Genomic DNA, 18,930 nt, shown 5'->3' with positions numbered 1-18,930 from the left:
CTTCTCAATAGCAGCAATGATCCAGGACTTCAGACTTGTCACAGGGAGTCACCATCTTGGAAAGTGTCTGTGACACTCACATGCTCAGTGGGCTCAGAGCAGCTGTTGAGAAGTTAAGCTTTGGGGTCGTCACAATTTATCAACCAGAAAATTAGGTTAGCCTGTAATATAAGGCAATTCTACAGGGCTGATTACTAAATTCTGATGCTAGTTGCACTGGTTTCTATGCAGCCATGTAGAAATTATCTGTATTAATTACTAATCAGCCTGATATTGTGACATTTATATTCTATTTAAGCATGTGAGTGGGTCCCTAAGCTCAGTAAGTGCAGCAGCACAGAGCATGTGCAGTGGATGAGCAGAAAACAAGATGGGGAGCTACTGGGGCATCTTTGGAGACACAGATCTTTACTGCTAAAGGGCTGTGTTGCCTTGGGCTTGTACACAAGCCCAAAACATGTACAACATTTCTAGCTACTTAGTTAAGCTTTAGTTCTCCTTTAAACCTGCAGCAACAGTCTATTCCAGCATGCAGGCTTCTGGCAATGGAAAATAAACAATGAAGGATGGGATATCTTTCATCTAGACTATCTCACAAGCATTGAACAGGATGATATTACATTTTCTTTGAGACCATATAAGCACAATGCCTGTTTATTTCTAGACTGTTTAATATTCCGAACTCCACTGTATACCTAATTGCTGTTGTCAACATTCCAACACACACACTGAACAAAGAGCATATTTCTTTTCTGACTTCCCAGTCCTCTTTGGAAAGCTAAACATTGGGGCAGCAATTCTATTTTTTTTATCTGTTAGCTCTTAATCCAGTCTGCAATGCAGACAGTGTGTACTGAACAGACATTTGGAGCAGTCACATGCAGGCAAGGGTGTCTCATTTCACAATTTAAATCATTTGACACTATATATATATATATATATATATATATATATATATATATATATATATATATATATATATATATATATATATATAGTGCCTTTGGCGTCCGCACACGCTATACTCGAGTGTTCCACTTCCGGGTGCTGTGTAAATGTAGAGTAGTAGAAGAAAAGCTGTAGCGGCACACACTCCGGTTCAATAAAATGTAACTTTTATTTAACTTAGACGATACATATTAGAAGCATCAATGTATCATCTAAGTTAAATAAAAGTTACATTTTATTGAACCGGAGTGCGTGCCGCTACAGCTTTTCTTTTATATATATATGTATATACATATATATATATTTGTACATATACTGAGGCCAAAGGGGATTTTTTTGACCCAGCTGCCAGTTTGATGCTTTTGTTCACTAAGGCAGAGTGAGAATGAGGTGAAAATGCAGAGGTGAAAATGTCCATTCCCCACCTTTTGCCACATCACATTTATTTTTCATGGGAAACATGCTGCCTATTGGCGCGGTCCATCAGGGATCACGCTCTCTCTCTCTCTCTAGTGTTTCTGTGATGTCTCTGGCCTCCACATTTCAAATGTATAGGAAGCAGCTGCGGGCAAGAAAGAGAATTTGTCTGCCAAAATTTTCCCTGAGAGGGCTATGACATTGGCTTAGTGTGCCATTAGCCTAAAGAGCTTATGGTTGAAGCTTTCAGCTCAGTAAATGCATGTGTGGCTCTGATCCTGCTGCAATAGCCTATATCAGAAACAGGAAATGCCCAGTTACAGAATACTGTGGAAAGAACAACCCATCCACAATATCTGCAGAAACATACATTGCATTTGCAAATCACTGCTAACTTTTTTTTTCTCCAATTCTCACTTTCCAGCTATAAATTTGTCTCCAGACAAGATATCATACTAATGCCTTGTACTATGTGACCAAAAGGGAAAACCATTAATCATTCATATGCATTATCTATTTATACAGAGAGAGCAATTATTAAATATCCCTGATATAGTTTGGAGGTCCATGAGAAGGAGGAAAATCTGGCTATTTATCTGACCATCATCCTGAGAGGTGTGCATTTAAATCTGTGCAAGGTCTCAGAACTGGAGTGAACGGACACTGACTTGACTGGATGACTTCAGAAATGGAGTGGACAGTGAGTAAAAAAAAACAGGTTGGTATAATCTAGCACTCTCTAGTGAAAGTATGTTTATTGATTGGTTAGAATCAGAATTAGTATGTATTCTATATAGAAAAATCTACCAAATGCAGTTGCTCAGACTTCACTAGAATTTTGGTTACCAGTAAGGGAGTTTAAAATGCATTTGAATTCAACTGGAAAGCTGAAATATAATGATAAGTGGTTCAAAAGTAAAGCCCTAAAGCATTAGATAATAGATTTTATACAAAAACACTGAGGATAATACAGAAGCGTTAGGGGTCGATGGTAGGAAAGAACAAAGAGTCCAAATGTTGAATGTATAAATTAAGAAAAATTATTTGTTAAACCCAGTTATTTGACACAACAGCATTAAACAGATTTGACACTCAAATTAACTCTAGGCATGTCACTGAAGTATTTATGTGACCTTGAAGAGCCCTGTTTATCTATATGAGGCACACATGCCTGTAAGATGTATATTAGAATACCAGTGACAGTTGTCATACTTTTACGTTAAGAACAAACCTGTCAAACAGTTGTCATGACCTTGAGAGACCCTGTGTGAAATCTCATGATCTTTTTCTTAAGAGCTTGTGAGGCTTTAACTTTAAACATTTGAGGACGTCCATCTGCATCACAAGGTGGTAACTGAAGGGGCCACACCAGCTCGCCTCCTTCTTCCTCTTCCCCTTCAGAATCCACCCTGGACTCTTCTTCTGGACCTCCTCCACTAATTTCTGCAGTAGACCTCCACTTCCTGCAGGGTGGGCCAATCTTTACTGGTGGTGCTTTTCCCTCCCTCCCCAACGTGTAGCAACGGCCACCTTCCTGAATGTAACCCCTGTGTTCCCCCCAATCCTGTACAAGGGCCCTAGGCTCTGCCCATCCTTCTGTTTGGCTTCTAGACTCTCCCCATAGTTCTGCACGGACCCGAGGATGAACCCAGCCTTCTGTGTTACCTTTAGGTCCCTCCCCACCTTCTGTGTGACCCTTAGGCTCATTCCATTCCTCGCCATGGTGGCTGGGGTCCCTTAGACTTGTCTCAGACAAGGAACGCGGAGTCCTCTTTCCACCTCTCTTGCGGGGGGGCTCTTCTGCAGACAGACATTTCCTGGGGAGTCGAGGTGGTGATCCCTCCACACTGTGGCCCTTCAGAAGTGGAGGGTGTTTTCTGCGGGGAACACGGTGTGGGGGCGTGTACGAAACATTAGCCATTCGACTACCTGAAGCAGGGGGCGGAGGTGGTGGCCTCTCAGCAGAGGCTGAGCGTAAATATGGAGGGCGTAGCTGGCGACGAAGAAGAGAGAGAATATAGCCCTCAGCCCTGCGAGAAAGTGGTGGAGGGGGAGGTGGAGATGAAGGTGAAGGGTAGGGAGCAGAGAGAGAGCGGGGGACTAGAAGGCGGGATGAGGAAGAGCGAGGGTGGTGGGATCCAACAACAATATCACCTGAAGGTAAAAAGAGTGGCAGAGTTAGGGAAGGGGAGAGAAAAACAAAATCAATATCCAATTAAATTTTGTCTTAAACAACAAAAATTCCTTCCCAGTCTAGCTTTAGCATCATTATATTCTCACCTGCACTCTTAGGTCGCTCATTTGCATAATGCATTCGAGCCTCTGTCAAACCACCTCGAGAGGAACGTTCCACAAATACATCACTTGCCTCCATGCCATCCGCTTCACACTCCACTGTCAAGGAACAAGGAACAATAAGAGAAATAGACTGAAAAAGTGATTGGCTGATTAAAGGATCCGTAAGACCAAAAAATCAGTGTTTAAATATAGTGTACTACACTGGAAAAACGTGTGCGTTAGTTTCAGAATCACTACTACTGTTTCTATAAATAGGCCGCTGGGCCGCCATTCCAAATCAATGAACCATTCCTTAATTTAAGTTATTCAAAATTTACAAGTAAAGGTCATAAAATTAACTCATCTTTGGTTGCTAAATTGGGTTTGGAGGTCCCATTTACAAATAAAATCACAGTGCTAAAAGTACTTAAGTGCATATATAACTACTGGATCTGTTACACTGAAAAGAAGAATGGTGCTCAAACATTACATTATCCTCGAATGTGCTTAGTCTGGTAATATACCAGAGTTGGACTGTAAACCTTCTTTGGCAGCTGATAAGATCTAGTGAAGGCATGTAAACTAATCCCTGCAGCTGTCCATGCACTATCCTGAGACCGAGTAGACCCACTCAGATTTCGCCATAATAGATCGCATAGCTGGACAAAAATTCCTTGGACGGAAACATCCTTCACACGGGTATCAGGCTGGATAACCTGATTATGTCCCCATGCTTTTACCCAAAATGCAGCATTTCCCCTCATAATTCCAGTATTATTTTGTTGTGCTTGTTGCAATAGAATCCAATGTGCTAAAATGCACTGGCATTTCAATGCATATGGATGCAATTTTGCTGCAAATCTTTGGTGTTGGTACAGGATCTTTTTTGGTGCTCGGTGTTAAAATAACATCTGCGTGTGATTCTTTAGAAACAAGTGCATTGTGTCTATGGCTGCTATGGGAAACCTGGTGATACTGAAGGAGGAGGAAGCATCAACAGGCACTGCTCACAATTCTTATGATGAGACTGGTAGGGGGTAATCACAAGTTTGCCACAGTCACTGTGCAAAAATATCTCATTAAAGATCTAAATGTGCTCCTTGCACTAGATCATATTTGCTCTCAGCCCTGCTGTAGCCATTCCACCTCCTCTTGTGGATCATGTGAATTGCGCTTACCACAACTTCTGAAGGTGATTGTAGCTCTACTATTCCCATTGTCCTTCATCAATTGACACTGTGAATTTACGTCTAAAAAATCAGAAACGGATGTAATTCTAACACTAAGCACCAAGAGTAACTCCATTCTAACACCAAAGATTTTCAATGCAACTGCACCATATTTCCACTAAAGCTGCAACTGCAGTCATCTTAACACTTTGCCCACAATTACATCAGAGGCATCACCATCTTGCCGGCACAATAATGCCTGAACTGTGGCAAAAGGAACTGGATTGCATGTAAGAAAATTCTGAACTTGTGCCCAAATTGCACACTCCAGTTGTGGTCGTAAAGTACCGCTCATATTTGTCCAAAACAGGCTGAATCTATTGTCGATTAAAGGGCCAAAAGGTCAGAACTTTCTAGCGGTCCATGCAGACCCATTAGGTGCAGACCACAACAATGGCCTGATGCTCCCCACCTGATAAATATCTATTAGCAACTGATGTATGACCAGGGATCTATTTTCACTCCATACACAGGCCAACAAGAAATTGACTAGGTCCAGAGCTCTCCAGATTGCAGCTGAGGTTGGCTCATTCACGGTCACGTTTAGATATATGTGCACCTTTCATATTTATAAATGGTAAAGAAGGAGATATGGTATATGGTGTATAACAGCAATCAAAGAACTTAAATGGGAAGTTGTCCAGACTGTCCAAGATTTATTGACCGATTGTGTGAATGTGTCTCACAACCCTGGCTGTTTGTGTTCCTCTTAAAGGAATACTGTCTTGGGAAAACATGTTTTTTTTCAAAATGCATCAGATCTGCTCCAGCAGACTTCTGCACTGAAATCATTTTTCAAACGAGCAAACTGATTTTTTTATATTGATCTTTGAAATCTGACATGAGGCTAGACCAGGAGTAGGCAACCCGCGGCTCCGGAGCCTCCTGCGGCTCTCCATCCTGCTTGCTGTGGCTCGGTCTTGCGGCTTTGCCTGTCCTGTCATCTATACAGCCCTCGCACCTGCTGGCAGCTTCTTGAGTGTGTGACCGCGGTAAGCTAACGGTTAGCTTACAACGGTTGCACACTCAGGAAGCCGCCAGCAGTTGTGAGGGCTGTATAGACGTCTCAGGAGAGAGAGGCAAGACCGAGCCGCAGCAAGATGATTCATCATGGTCCTTACTGCAGTCACACACTCAAGACGAGAGAAGGAAGATCAGCATGGAGCTTCAGAAACAGAAGTCACATTAAACAGGTGAGAACACTAGCATTTAATAGGGCTATTCAGTGCTTAATTTATTTCAAAGTAGGCCTACATATGCACACTGCACTTCTATTTGTTGTATTCTGTTGTTGTAACAGTTAAAATTAAAAAAAGGTTAAAACTTTTAAAAGTTTATAAGCTGTGTTATGTTTTGCGGCTCCAGGCAATTTTTCTTTAGTGGAAGAGGGGGCAAAATGGCTCTTTTGATAGTAAAGGTTGCTGACCCCTGGGCTAAACATATTGTCAGTTTCCCTGGAGCCCCCAGTCATATGACTTGTGCTCTGATAAACTTCAGTCACTCTTTACTGCTGTACTGCAAATTTGAGTGATATCATCCCCCCCCCCTTTCCCCCAGCTGCCTAAAGGTGGCCATACATGGATAGATCCGCTCGTTTGGCGATGTCGCCAAACGAGCGGATCTCCCTCTGATATGCCCACCTTGAGGTGGGCAATATCGGGCAGATCCGATCATGGGCCCTAGGGCCCAACGATCGGATCCTAGCATTCGGTAAACGGGCGGTCGGATCGCGGGACCGCATCAACGAACAGATTTTCTGTCCCATCCGATCGAGATCTGGCCGACTTTCGGCCACATCTCGATCGGGGAAGCCGTCGGGGGGCCCCCATACACGGGCCAATAAGCTGCCGACACAGTCTGTCGGCAGCTTTTATCGGCCCGTGTATGGCCACCTTAAGAACAGAACAATGAGAAGGTAACCAGATAGCAGCTCCCTAACACAAGAGAACAGCTCCCTGGTAGAGATAAGAAAAGCACTCAGTAAAAATCCGGGTCTCACTACGACACATTCAGTTACATTGAGTAGGATAAAAAAAAGCAGCTCTATAGTGCAGCACTGGCTCTTTATGAAAGCATATGACCAAGCAAAATTACCTGAGATAGCTGCCTACACTCCAATATTACAACTAAAACAAATACACTTATTGGTTCAGGAATGAGATTTTATATGGTAGATTGAATTACTGTATTTGCAGTAAAAAACAGTGTAATTGAGAAATAAAAACAACCCCATCAAAATCATGACAAGAATCCCTTTAATTATTAAAAACTGTTACCATTTTCACTGTCATTTTCTGCTCTCAGGCGCAGCTCTCCCAGTTGCCTTTCCAACTCCCAAAGTTGTCGGTCAAGATCCTTGGTGGAAGAAAAAAAAATGTAAACCCAAACAGCCACACATCAAGGTGAAAACATTATACAAATAAAATTCTATTTATAGTAAATTCTAAAAGTATTCAGACCATCAGTTCACTGAATTATAAATGCTACATCCAAATACTGTTATCCGTGCTTTTATTTCAAAGTAGTGATATTCAAAACTAGCTGTGCCACTGTTTTATGTAAGAATAAAAATGTCTGTTCATCTCTGTTATGGAAGCTTTAAGGCTATAAAAACATGTATTGTTTGTTCTGGCAGTGGAAAATATGCATCACCTCTTATGCTGCCTGGCCCTAATTTCAATAGCAACCTGTTCCATTAAACTTAAAGCTTTTATTTTTAGTTTTGAACTGTAGTAAAGTACAAACAAAAAAAGAAATAGGGACCAGTAAGGAGAAAATGTCTAGAAGGAGACGCGAAGCCTCATTTGTGAAGCTTAAAGTGATACTGACACTAAAAAACTACTTTTTAAAATATGAATGTACATTAAAATTTACCTATAGGTCATGTTAATCAGTTTTTACATCTAAGTTTTGTTAGTTGAAGTTTCTAAACCTGACTGTCCCATCTCAGCCTGTCAGTTAAAGGGATACTGTCATAGGAAAAATATTTTTTTCAAAATGAATCAGTTAATAGTGCTGCTCCAGCAGAATTCTGCACTGAAATATATTTCTCAAAAGAGCAAACAGATTTTTTTTATATTCCATTTTGAAATCTGACATGGGGCTAGACATTTTGTCAGTTTTCCAGCTGCCCCCAGTCATGTGACTTGTGCCTGCACTTTAGGAGAGAAATGCTTTCTGGCAGGCTGCTGTTTTTCCTTCTCAATGTAACTGAATGTGTCTCAGTGAGACATGGGTCTTTACTATTGAGTGTTGTTCTTAGATCTACCAGGCAGCTGTTATCTTGTGTTAGGGAGCTGCTATCTGGTTACCTTCCCATTGTTCTTTTATTTGGCTGCTGGGGGGGGGGAAAGGGAGGGGGTGATATCACTCCAACTTGCAGTACAGCAGTAAAGATTGATTGAAGTTTATCAGAACACAAGTCACATGACTTGGGGCAGTTGGGAAATTGACAATATGTCTAGCCCAATGTCAGATTTCAAAATTTAATATAAAAAAAAACTATGTTTGCTCTTTTGAGAAATGGATTTCAGTGCAGAATTCTGCTGGAGCAGCACTATAAACAGCACTATTCATTTTGAAAAAATTTGTTTTTCCCATGACAGTATCCCTTTAAAGTTTCTAATTCTAACAGACTCCTGCTGCATAAATATGGCAGCCCCCTTATACAGGAACATGAGGCACCAGACAGGTAATGTAAAAGCACTGTGCAAATACTTTATGGCAAAGTTATAAGTAGCTTTCAAAGGCAATATTATGGTAGATGTAAAAAAAAAAAAAAAAAAAAGTTTAATTTCTGGTGTCAGTATCTCTATAAGGTGGGGTAAAAAGTCTGTAAATGGACATTTTTTGCAGTTTGCACACGCATTAGGCTTTGAACAAATTGCCACAGGTCAGTTAAGTCAGTGATGCATGCGTGAGGAGCATGCAGGGAAGGCATAATTTAGGTTTCAGAAAATGGAAGCTGTATAAAAACCACAGATAAAGCATGGAATACTGATTAAATCACAAAAAAAAAACATTAAAACACCATAACTACAGTGAAGTATGTTGGTGGTTGGGGGCAGGGCCAGATTTAAAAACTTTGCACCCCTATGTCACTCAGCCCCCCTAGCACACGCCCTACTCCCCCCACATCTGACTCGATCCACTCACACTCGACCCTCTCCCTTCCCCACACCCAACCCGCTCCCCCATACCCGACCCACTCTGCTTGCACAGCCCACTGCTCACTTCCATTGCCTCACAGCTCCATGTTTGCCTGCACTGGGGGACAGGGACAACTGTCAAAATCTCCCCCCCCCAGTCCAGATGCAGCCCCCAGCTCTCTGCCGCCCTAGGCCCAGGAGAACCTGTTTGAGTCTGCTGTTTCGAGTGACAAAAAGGTGGTTGCCCTACAATAACTCAAATAACAGTTTTAAACCCCCTAGAAAAGCATAAACTGTGTTTTCTCCCTCAGCATAGGGGATGCAGCTTCTTGACTTTTTTTTTTTTTTCCAGTTTCTACCGTGAGTATTATTAAAATCCCTCACTCTGATGTTGCACCACAAATGTTCTGCAGACCATAAAGAGCTCAATAGCTGTGTGAGCCAAAGTTGGTATCACCCAAAGACACGATCTAAGGGGGTTTACAGTAAGTTTTATTTTGATTTGACAATCAAAATAAGGGTTCATAATTATTTCCATGTACTTCTAAAGTGCAACCTCTGCATGTTAATGACAAATCAGCATATTTAGGTTATTTTGATGTACTTATAAATCTTAAAGTATAAATCTTAAAAATAGAGAAGGAAATTTTAGTTGCCCTACAATATATTTAGTTCTGGTAAAAACTACCCAGAGTAGGTAAACATAGTTGAACAGCGTGAGATAGAGTCCTGCGCTGAACCAATTTCTAAGACCCGAACCCGCGACCCAATCCCGGATATTTACCCACTATAATCCCCTAGCAGACCCGGGCTAAAATATAGACAATATAACATAAGATAAGAAATTTAGAAATGACCCTCAACCCACATCTATACCCCCACTTGAAAATCCTAACCCCATTCCGCAGGGTACCCGCTTTTTTTGCAGGTACCCGACACGCTGCAGGACTCTAGTGTGAGAACATGCCAAAAGGAAACTGTGCATATAATAAAATTGCCTATAATAACATTTGAACGTGACACAATTTACTAACATTTAGATACTGATATTCTTCCAAAAGACGAACGTGCCTTTGCACAGCTTCAGATATTAGAAATCATATATTTTATCTGGCTGAGTAGGCACAAACTGCCTGTGCACTTAATTATAGTCATAAAGTGAGTAGCTTTCTGGCAGGGAGCCACCATGTAGTGATATTGTGGGAGCTCGCTCAGAGACCGCCTGACAGGAAATCATGCAAATCTAACTGTAACAGCACTGTCCATCATTGGTTGTTGTACAATTTCATGTATGTGTGCCCTTTTTTGTGTTTGGGCCAAAGGGTGGAGCTTAGTCCTTTTACATATAAACTGTTGTATATGACACATACAACAGTATATCACAGACTACCTAGTTCCTCAGTATTTAGTTTGTTGTACTCTCTTTGGTTTTACTTGCAGTGGTAGTTTGCTGGACAGTGAGGAGCAGTATGTGGCTCAGGAAGGGAGGATAGAGAAAAGAGCATTTTTGAATGGTGGTATGCGGGAGACATTGGCTTGTACAGAAGTGTCAATATTTAAAGTGTGTTTACAAGTAGGTGAGTGTAATTGTAGAGAAAAATCTACCAAACAATTTTACTTCCATCTGGTCAGCTCTGGTAGAGAGCTGTAGAGCTAAAACCGAGATCTCAGATACCACTTATAAATCAATGTAAATTGCAAAATTTCTTAAAGTAAAGTGTAAATCACTGGGGGTGTGAAATATTAGCCCCTGGTGATTGTAAACACTTAACTGATACCCCAGGCCAGCGCACTGGCCCAAGCTTCTTCTCAGTGAGCATCATGGAGCGATGCTTCTTACTTCTTTGTGTGGGTGTGCTTGCACACTAGAGCGAAAAGCCAAACTTAAACAAAAAAAAAAGCCAGCTTTTTACTCTACTGCACATGCATCTGCCCTGGGCATTGAAAAAAGAAGAAGTGGAAGAAGAAGATGGCTCCATGGTCTCACAAGGTGCAAAATACTTTCACAGCCGTGATTAATTGAGCCAATAAGTAGATCATAAGAAAGTGATGGCCTTACATGATTGTTAAATCAAAAATTTTATGAACTATGTTTCCGAGGCTTCTTACGTTTTGAAAAAGGTCCTCTTAGCAGGACTGAAACGAAAAAAAAAATACCCTTTTTCACTCGTTCATAAGTCCCTTGAGTGCTCAATTTTTTTTCATGTGGATATTAATTTAATTTCTATTGGCTGCACCTGGGCCATTTTCCCAAATATTGGGACTGTGTTACAATGTGTGTGTGTGTGTAGCAAAGAGACTTGTTTAAAAGAGTAGTTCAGGGCAAACAGGGCTTTAGGTGTTGCAAGGCAATTACATTACCAATATACCACCCCCACCCATTGTTGTGACTGATTTATAAGTAGTCCATTATGCAGGTGGATCAGCACAAGACACACTGTGACAAAGGTATATTGTTTAAAAAGTAAATGTTTTTGGGACATTAGATTAGATTGTCAAAGTATAATATCCCAAAAATATATTACTAGCACAATGCTCATATCAATATAAACTGGAAGGTCAAATCTTAGCCTATTGCCCAACAACAGGTCTGCCCTACCATAATTGTAAGAAAACTAAATTTGGATATTACAAGTCTCTTCGTGACTTAAGTCCTCATGCCACACAGTCCACAAAGACAGTTAAATTGTAATCCAGGTTGGCTCTAAGGAGTTAGTTGGTTCAGCAACGATCAAACTCACTCATACATAAATCTTGTAATGTAGTGTTGGTTTGGCCTAAATGTTTTTGTAATAGAGTGCCCAAAAGCATCCTCCAATAAGAATCATTCCTGTAGTTTGTTATATTTTTTATTCCGCTTAGTTCATGCTGATGAAAATAATCATCTTAACATCTAAAAATTGAATACAGTGTAGCAAGTACAAACTACACATGAATTCAAAAATGTATATGACAAAATAGAAAACATAGTACTTGTAGGCAAAATCTTCACTGACAAATTCTGTTGAGCCTATTTTGTACTGCTGGAATAGTTTCAACTTAGCTGGATCATACACTGTATTTTGAACAAGACCTCAGTCATATCCCATCTGACCCATTAGATTCATTGACAAATCAAAATGATTTAGCTGCATAAAAGTCAGTTGTCTAAATAAGCCATATCCTCCCTTCAAAACTGTATATACAATATGGTTATATATGCTGTGAAAAATATTACGAACATAACCTTAATGATCTTAAACACAAGGCCAAAATAACAATGAAATGCATAAAACAGTGTATGTCTTGCAATGGTCCAGTCTAAGCTTTGATCTCAATCTTACTAAGAATCTGTGACCCTGTTTGAAAGTTCATGTGCACCCAGAGCAATGCTGCATGACAAATGGGGAAAAATCACTCCGACACTTTATGCAAAGCTGGTACATATACACCCCAAAAGATGTGAGGTTGCACACATGTATAGTAGATGTATAGCAATAGCAGAGGTATTTGAGGTTGCACACATGAACAGTAGATGTATAACAGAAGTACAGTAGATGTATAGTAGATGTATAGCAGAGGTACAGTAGATGTACAAGCGAGATACAGTAGATGTATAGCAGAGGTACAGTAGATGTACAACAGAGGTACAGTAGATGTACAAGAGAGGTACAGTAGATGTACAAGAGAGGTACAGTAGATGTACAGAGGTACAGTAGATGTACAACAGAGGTACAGTAGATGTACAACAGAGGTACAGTAGATGTACAACAGAGGTACAGTAGATGTACAACAGAGGTACAGTAGATGTACAGTAGATGTATAACAGAGGTACAGTAGATGTACAACAGAGGTACAGTAGATGTATAACAGAGGTACAGTAGATGTACAAGAGAGGTACAGTAGATGTATAACAGAGGTACAGTAGATGTACAACAGAGGTACAGTAGATGTACAAGAGAGGTACAGTAGATGTATAACAGAGGTACAGTAGATGTACAAGAGAGGTACAGTAGATGTACAAGAGAGGTACAGTAGATGTACAAGAGAGGTACAGTAGAGGTACAAGAGAGGTACAGTAGATGTATAACAGAGGTACAGTAGATGTATAACAGAGGTACAGTAGATGTACAAGAGAGGTACAGTAGATGTATAACAGAGGTACAGTAGATGTACAAGAGAGGTACAGTAGATGTATAAGAGAGGTACAGTAGATGTACAAGAGAGGTACAGTAGATGTACAAGAGAGGTACAGTAGATGTATAACAGAGGTACAGTAGAGGTACAGTAGAGGTATAACAGAGGTACAGTAGATGTACAAGAGAGGTATGTGAGGTCACACACATGTACAGCAGATGTATGACACACAAGTCAAGTGTGCAGCATATATATATATATATATATATATATATATATATATATATATATATATATAAATAACATGGGGATGTTAAGGTAGTACACAGCACGGGTATGAGAGGTTTGTGAAACATTCCATAGTGTATGAGGCAGGCCCCAGTAGAACAGCCTAGTTATTATCCATTCTGCACATTGTGCATGACGGCCAGTGTATGTCTCACATGGGATGTTACTATGCAGAGCTGCATTTTGGATTGACCACATTCGCTTCATTTACTGGCACTGAACAATGAAAGTGATTCGGACAGATAGAGTACGTCTCTATATAGCATTTACCTCTCCACCTTGTAGCGCTCTCCGGACACGGACCTCCTGTCTATCTCTCAGTAGCTTCAGTTCACAAAGCCCAGCCACACTTGACCGTAGTAAATGTCGGAGTCGCCCTCGGTCACCACCGCCTCCGGAGCCCAGCATGTCACTAATCGGCCGGCTAAGCGCTGATTGAAAACCCACAATCTGAGCACAGGGCCCGGAGCAAAAAGAACACCAATCACAGCTCTCGAAAGCCACAAGCGCCCGCCCCTCGACCAATCACATGCTGAAAACCATGCCCCTTGCAGAAAAGAAGCCTAGAAACCCCGCCCTGTAACTAACGGAAAGCTTTTCTGAAGCTGCACGAGTCTGCCTCGCGCCAATAGACATGTGGCTCATCTGCATGACTGTGCGCCACAGCCAATCAAGATACGTCTAATCTGCATAAAGCGGAGACATCTTGAGGAGCTCTTGCCAACAATTTTATTGACAGCTGATTTAGAGAGTGGGCGCCGCAGCTGAACGAACGTCCGCCTGCTTCTAATTCTAAAGTCTTGGCTCGTTGCTACTCCGTGCCCTGGGCAGCACATTTCAATCATGTCTGCTAATTGATTTAGTCCAATAAACGCCCCTCCCTGTATCCCATGCCACATCATCTACTAAAAAGCTGTCGGTAAATTGCTATAGCAGGAACAGCGTGGGCGGGGCTTAGGAAGGCTTGCTAGGTTTTAGGCGGGGCTTAGTTTAAGCTATGGGAGGGGGTGGGTGGTTGTGGCAGAGAAAGGAATGAGCATGTGGCCCAGGTAAGGGGTGGGACCATCTGCAGTGGGAGTGGCTATACATCTGCAGGCAACGGTGATGTTTCTTGCCAATAATGGCACTCGAACTGTTGTACAACGACGCCCTTTTAGTGCTTGTGGTGAGCAGAGCTGGAGGGTGCATGCTGGGAACTCGTGCTTCTGATTACTGACGAAGCTGAATAAATATACTTGAGCGACCCTGGAAGTCGTACCCCCGCTGGCCCCTTTTCAATGCAGGTGTGTTTTTGTTTGTACATTTTTGATCAATAAAGGCAAAAAAAAAAAAGTGATGACAAAATGGGCGTGGCGTCGGGGAACAGGAAGGCACGTGTGGTATGTATGTTATCTGCCAGTGCAAGCGGCTGTTTGTTGTTGTGTGTCAGTTTATTATTATAGCTTGCTCAATGGTACTTCCTGTATTATACCGTGTCTGATGCGCAGACTTGCGCCGAGTGCTGTCAGTGCAGGAGAAATCGCTGCTTTCTTGATGGTCGGTGCATCTCGCTCGTCATTAGATAGTATAGCAGCACATGCGCCTTCATCGCCTCTCTTACGTTTTATCCGTCTGTGTTACCACTACTGATAGTGTCTATCTGTGTCTCTGCTGAAGGAGATGTCATATCCTCATAACCTCCCAATCTCAATTTATACCAACTGAAAGCTCATTTTCAGCGGCGGAGGCTGCCATGTTGTGCAACAGCAATCAGACAAGAGCATGCACTTGCCCAGGGCCCAGATGAGCCTTTAAACTATATATGGTTATATTTCTTACAACTGTCAGATTTCTCCTTTTAATCAGCTTTACAACATATCTGTAATACTGATTGGGGGGGGGGGTGTACTTCTTTAAAGGGCAAGCAAAGCCAAGTTTACAGTTTACCCAGTTTAATTTTTATACTGAACTATTTCTTTAAAGGGCACCTGATGGGTAAAAATGTAATCCCCAACCAAAGGTGCAGGCTAATAGAGCCCACATTATGGTTTGGGATAACAGTTGTTTTTTTTTTTTTAAATGCCCCCCGCCAGCGCTACAATACCCGCACCGGGAGAGAGCTCCTGGTGCGAGCAGCCATGTTCGCTCACTCACATGCACGTAATGAAAACTTCGTATCAATAGAGCTTCCTGTTCCCCCAGCCTCTCCAATTCAGTCTCCCCTTGTATTTGGTTGGAGGGGTCGGCACCTCTCCCAATTAGTACAATAAGGTTTAGCCAAACACTTAGGCAGGTGTAGTGGGGAAATCCCCACTATTCATCGCAAAGGGGTATGCCCTGAAACGTTACATCACTTGACTAATAAAATTGCAGGGGATTTCCCTGCTACACCTGCCTAAGTGTTTGGCTAAACCATAATGGAAACTTGCCACAAATTGCTCATTATGTGCGTGACGTCACATGGCTGCTTGCACCAGGATCTCCTCCCGGTGCGGGTAGCGTATCACTGGCGGGGGTCATTTTAGCAAAAAAAAAAAACTACCCTTATCCCCAACTGGAATGCTGGCTCTATTAGCCTGCACCTTTGGTTGGGGATAACATTTTTACCCAACAAGTGCCCTTTAAGGTGCATTGTTAATTATATCTATGTAGATAGCCAAATCATTCCGGACTAACTTTTATTATTATTATTATTATTATAATAATAATAAGTCCTTTAAAAACATAACCAGGCCATTGTTTTGGTTCCCCCACTTGAACCTTTATCACTACCTCGTTAAGAATCTAATCAGTGGTCTGTTTATATTTTTAATCTAAGTAATACCAGGCAATAATCAGTGACTTGAGGGGGGGCACATGGGTCGTAACTGTTGCTTTTGAATCTGACCTGCATGCTAAGTTCAATTGCAAACTCACTGAACAGTTATGTCCCATGTGGCCCCCCTTAAAGTCACTGACTAACTCACAGTTAGGGAGCTGAAAGGTTATGTTCTAGTATTATGACAGCAAATGTTCGGAAAGAGATCCGCACACACGAAGTAATGCAGTCTGGGAATTTACCCCTATTTTAATTATTTAATTATGCCACCAGTAACATCAATGTTTCGGAGGGGGTTCTCGATAATTTAAAAATAGGGGTAAACACCGCGATTGCATTACTTCGTGTGTGCGGATCTCTTCACGAACATTTGCTGTTGCTAAGGGACCGGGCGGGGTATACGGAGGACCAGCACCACTATTGCAGTTTATGTGAATTACAGGTGTGCGTGGAACTATCACATTTGACATTTGTGCAGGTCTCAGTAGAATAATTTTGTGATTTCTACTGATGTCTTATTAGGTACTCTGGTGATGACTCAAGATGCGCTGCCCCCTTTGCCATATACTAATTGGCCTGACTCTGATGTGTAACATCCTTCTACTCTACTACACCTGGCATCTTCAGTTCCGCTCATCAGGACGACAGACCCCATCATCTCCACTATCTCCAGGCATTACTGTAATTGTAAGAGAGTTCAGAGAATTTGAACATGGCCTGGCAGACTTAAATCATTCCTTCCTTCGCGCTCGCCCTTCCCTTCACATTCTAATTGCATCCGACACTCCTCCTTACCCTCCAGTCCAAGGACTTCATATTCTAAGGCTGCACCCCTCTCCAGAGCAGGCAAGTTCTTCTCTCCGATTGGAAACCTATATTCACACCCGACTTGTAGCTCTGGTTCCAGATGGCACTTCCTTGGACCCTCCAGATCTGCTGGACAGGATGGCACGGGAGTTGCGTGATGCTTCACCAGGTGTGAAAATTATTGCTGCCGCTGCAGGCAAGGAACTGCAGTGTTTGTACCTTAATGTATCCTTGAGGGAATGGACATCTGTGTACAGGCCTGCAACAGCCCAAGAAACCTGCAGAGCAGTTGCTGGAACTGCTGTGCTGCTTCTGCGTTCTCGTGACTTATTTGAGCTGCCCTTTCCTCTCATGCGGCCCCTACAGCCAGCTCTATTTATCCAGACTGCTTTGCGTGGCTGGGGTGTACAAATGCTTAAGGATGCCTCCTTTCCACGTACTCCTATGCCTAATACAGACCATGGACGATGGAAGGCAGAACAGGCTGAGAGAAGGGAAGAGGCCCTAACCATGAAGGCTCTAAATGTGCGATTAATTAAAGGCCTTGATGGAGGGGATCGATTGTTTGGTTGCTCCAAGGACACACAGCGTTGCTTTGGAACAGTGGTGGAGGGCACTCCTCAGTACCTGTATAACAACCAATGGACGCCCCCTTGTTGCCTCCGTGCACTGAGGACAACGGCGCACCATGTCATAAAGGTGTTGGAGGCAAGTGGGGTGCGATATTGGTTAGAGGGTGGGAGTCTATTAGGGGCAGCTAGAAATGGAGACATCATTCCTTGGGACTATGATGTGGATTTGGGCATCTATCTGGAAGATGTGACATTGTGTGCTGAGCTGCGTGGGGCACAGTCAGGCTCACTGGTAGATGCTGAAGGATATGTTTGGGAACGTGCAGTAGAAGGCGATTTTTTCAGGGTGCAATTCAGCCAGAGCAATCATCTGCACGTGGATCTCTGGCCTTTCTATCCCCGGGATGGCGTTATGACACGTGACTCGTGGACAGGACATCCACAGGATGTAGAGTTCCCTGAGAGCTTTCTGCAGCCTCTGCAGACTCTACATTTTGCTGGTGGATTTGCACAGGCCCCAAACCACCATGTTCAGTTATTACGCATGAAGTTTGGTGAAAAGGTTATTGAAGAGCCTGAGTATCCTAACCCTGCCCTGCTTACAATGAGAGGCAGATGAGACTGTGTTTTCCTAAAGAACTGATTTTGATTTTGTAATCAATTTTAGGAATGATCATTAATGTGGATTTGAAATAAATGAATGTCAGAGAAGTGAAATGCAGACATGCAAAAATTACACACACAAATATGTATAAAGTAGTACTGTGTTCATCTTCACTATAAATTGTATTAAAGTGGTTGTTCACCTACCAAAATCCAAAGATTTTTGTTCAATTACTTTATATTTTTGACCGCTTTTCTAATATTAAAGCTTAAAGATTATTTTTACACCTTCTTATGTCTTGCTAAAGCAGCTCGGGGGGGGGGTCATCTGCTTTGCAAACTGTTCTAATTGATACATGAGTTGATTTTTATCTTTGGCCCTGCTGAGCATAATTCCTGAGTTTTATTAAAGTCAGTCGTTATAACTGATGCAGCAGTTGCTAATATTTCACAGATGCTGCTGAGAAATTTAGTAAAATGTAGCATGGTAACCGTTCAGAATCTGTACCTGATTACTGAGCTGTCAGACTGATACACCAGAGACAGGGACATTAAACCTTAGACTTCAATATTGGAAAAGCTGTTAAAAAACAAAAAAACAAACAAAAAAAAAAAAGGAAACTTATTTCTGGTGAATAACAACTGAAAAAAGTGTTTGAATGGTGAACAACCCCTTTAAATCTTAAAAACTGTACTTTTACTTCTCACCACCGTGTGGCAGCGCATAA

At 42.0% G+C, this 18,930-nt stretch overlaps 2 protein-coding genes across 6 annotated transcripts; one reads left to right on the top strand and one right to left on the bottom strand.

Moving 5' to 3' along the window:
- Window positions 1-2,088: 2,088 nt before the first annotated feature.
- Window positions 2,089-14,431, bottom strand: LOC108698505 (dapper homolog 3). Its single transcript, XM_018230042.1, has 4 exons — window positions 13,694-14,431; window positions 7,148-7,226; window positions 3,646-3,759; window positions 2,089-3,519 (listed from the first exon to the last, which is right to left on the bottom strand). Exons 1-4 carry the CDS (start codon window positions 13,829-13,831, stop codon window positions 2,600-2,602), a joined length of 1,251 nt encoding a protein of 416 aa, XP_018085531.1. The 5' UTR covers window positions 13,832-14,431; the 3' UTR covers window positions 2,089-2,599.
- A 69-nt stretch (window positions 14,432-14,500) lies between these two features.
- On the top strand, window positions 14,501-18,351 carry fkrp.L (fukutin related protein L homeolog). 5 transcript variants are annotated; one of them, XM_041572814.1, is made up of 2 exons: window positions 14,501-14,588; window positions 16,743-18,351. In XM_041572814.1, the coding sequence occupies exon 2, from the start codon at window positions 16,764-16,766 to the stop codon at window positions 18,216-18,218; it is 1,455 nt and encodes a 484-aa protein (XP_041428748.1). In that variant the 5' UTR covers window positions 14,501-14,588; window positions 16,743-16,763; the 3' UTR covers window positions 18,219-18,351. The 5 variants fall into 5 exon arrangements, with proteins under 5 accessions (XP_041428748.1, XP_018085528.1, XP_018085529.1 ...); XM_018230039.2 differs by having other exon boundaries at window positions 14,510-14,706; XM_018230040.2 differs by having other exon boundaries at window positions 14,510-14,802.
- The last annotated feature ends 579 nt before the right edge of the window (window positions 18,352-18,930 follow it).

This window comes from Xenopus laevis, chromosome 8L, assembly GCF_017654675.1.
Source record: "Xenopus laevis strain J_2021 chromosome 8L, Xenopus_laevis_v10.1, whole genome shotgun sequence".
NCBI lineage: Eukaryota > Metazoa > Chordata > Amphibia > Anura > Pipidae > Xenopus > Xenopus laevis.
This window is presented reverse-complemented; position numbering and strand designations above follow the sequence as displayed.

What these genes read in the sequence shown, in the direction of transcription:
- fkrp.L (XM_041572814.1), top strand. Translation starts at nt 16,764, where the DNA reads ATGCGCTGCCCCCTTTGCCATATACTAATTGGCCTGACTCTGATGTGT.
- LOC108698505 (XM_018230042.1), bottom strand. Translation starts at nt 13,831, where the DNA reads ATGCTGGGCTCCGGAGGCGGTGGTGACCGAGGGCGACTCCGACATTTA. An exon ending in GAGCGCTACAAGGTGGAGAG is followed by an intron (nt 7,227 to 13,693) that starts GTAAATGCTATA and finishes TCTTCCACCAAG; the next exon opens with GATCTTGACCGACAACTTTG. An exon ending in TGAGCGACCTAAGAGTGCAG is followed by an intron (nt 3,520 to 3,645) that starts GTGAGAATATAA and finishes TTTTACCTTCAG; the next exon opens with GTGATATTGTTGTTGGATCC.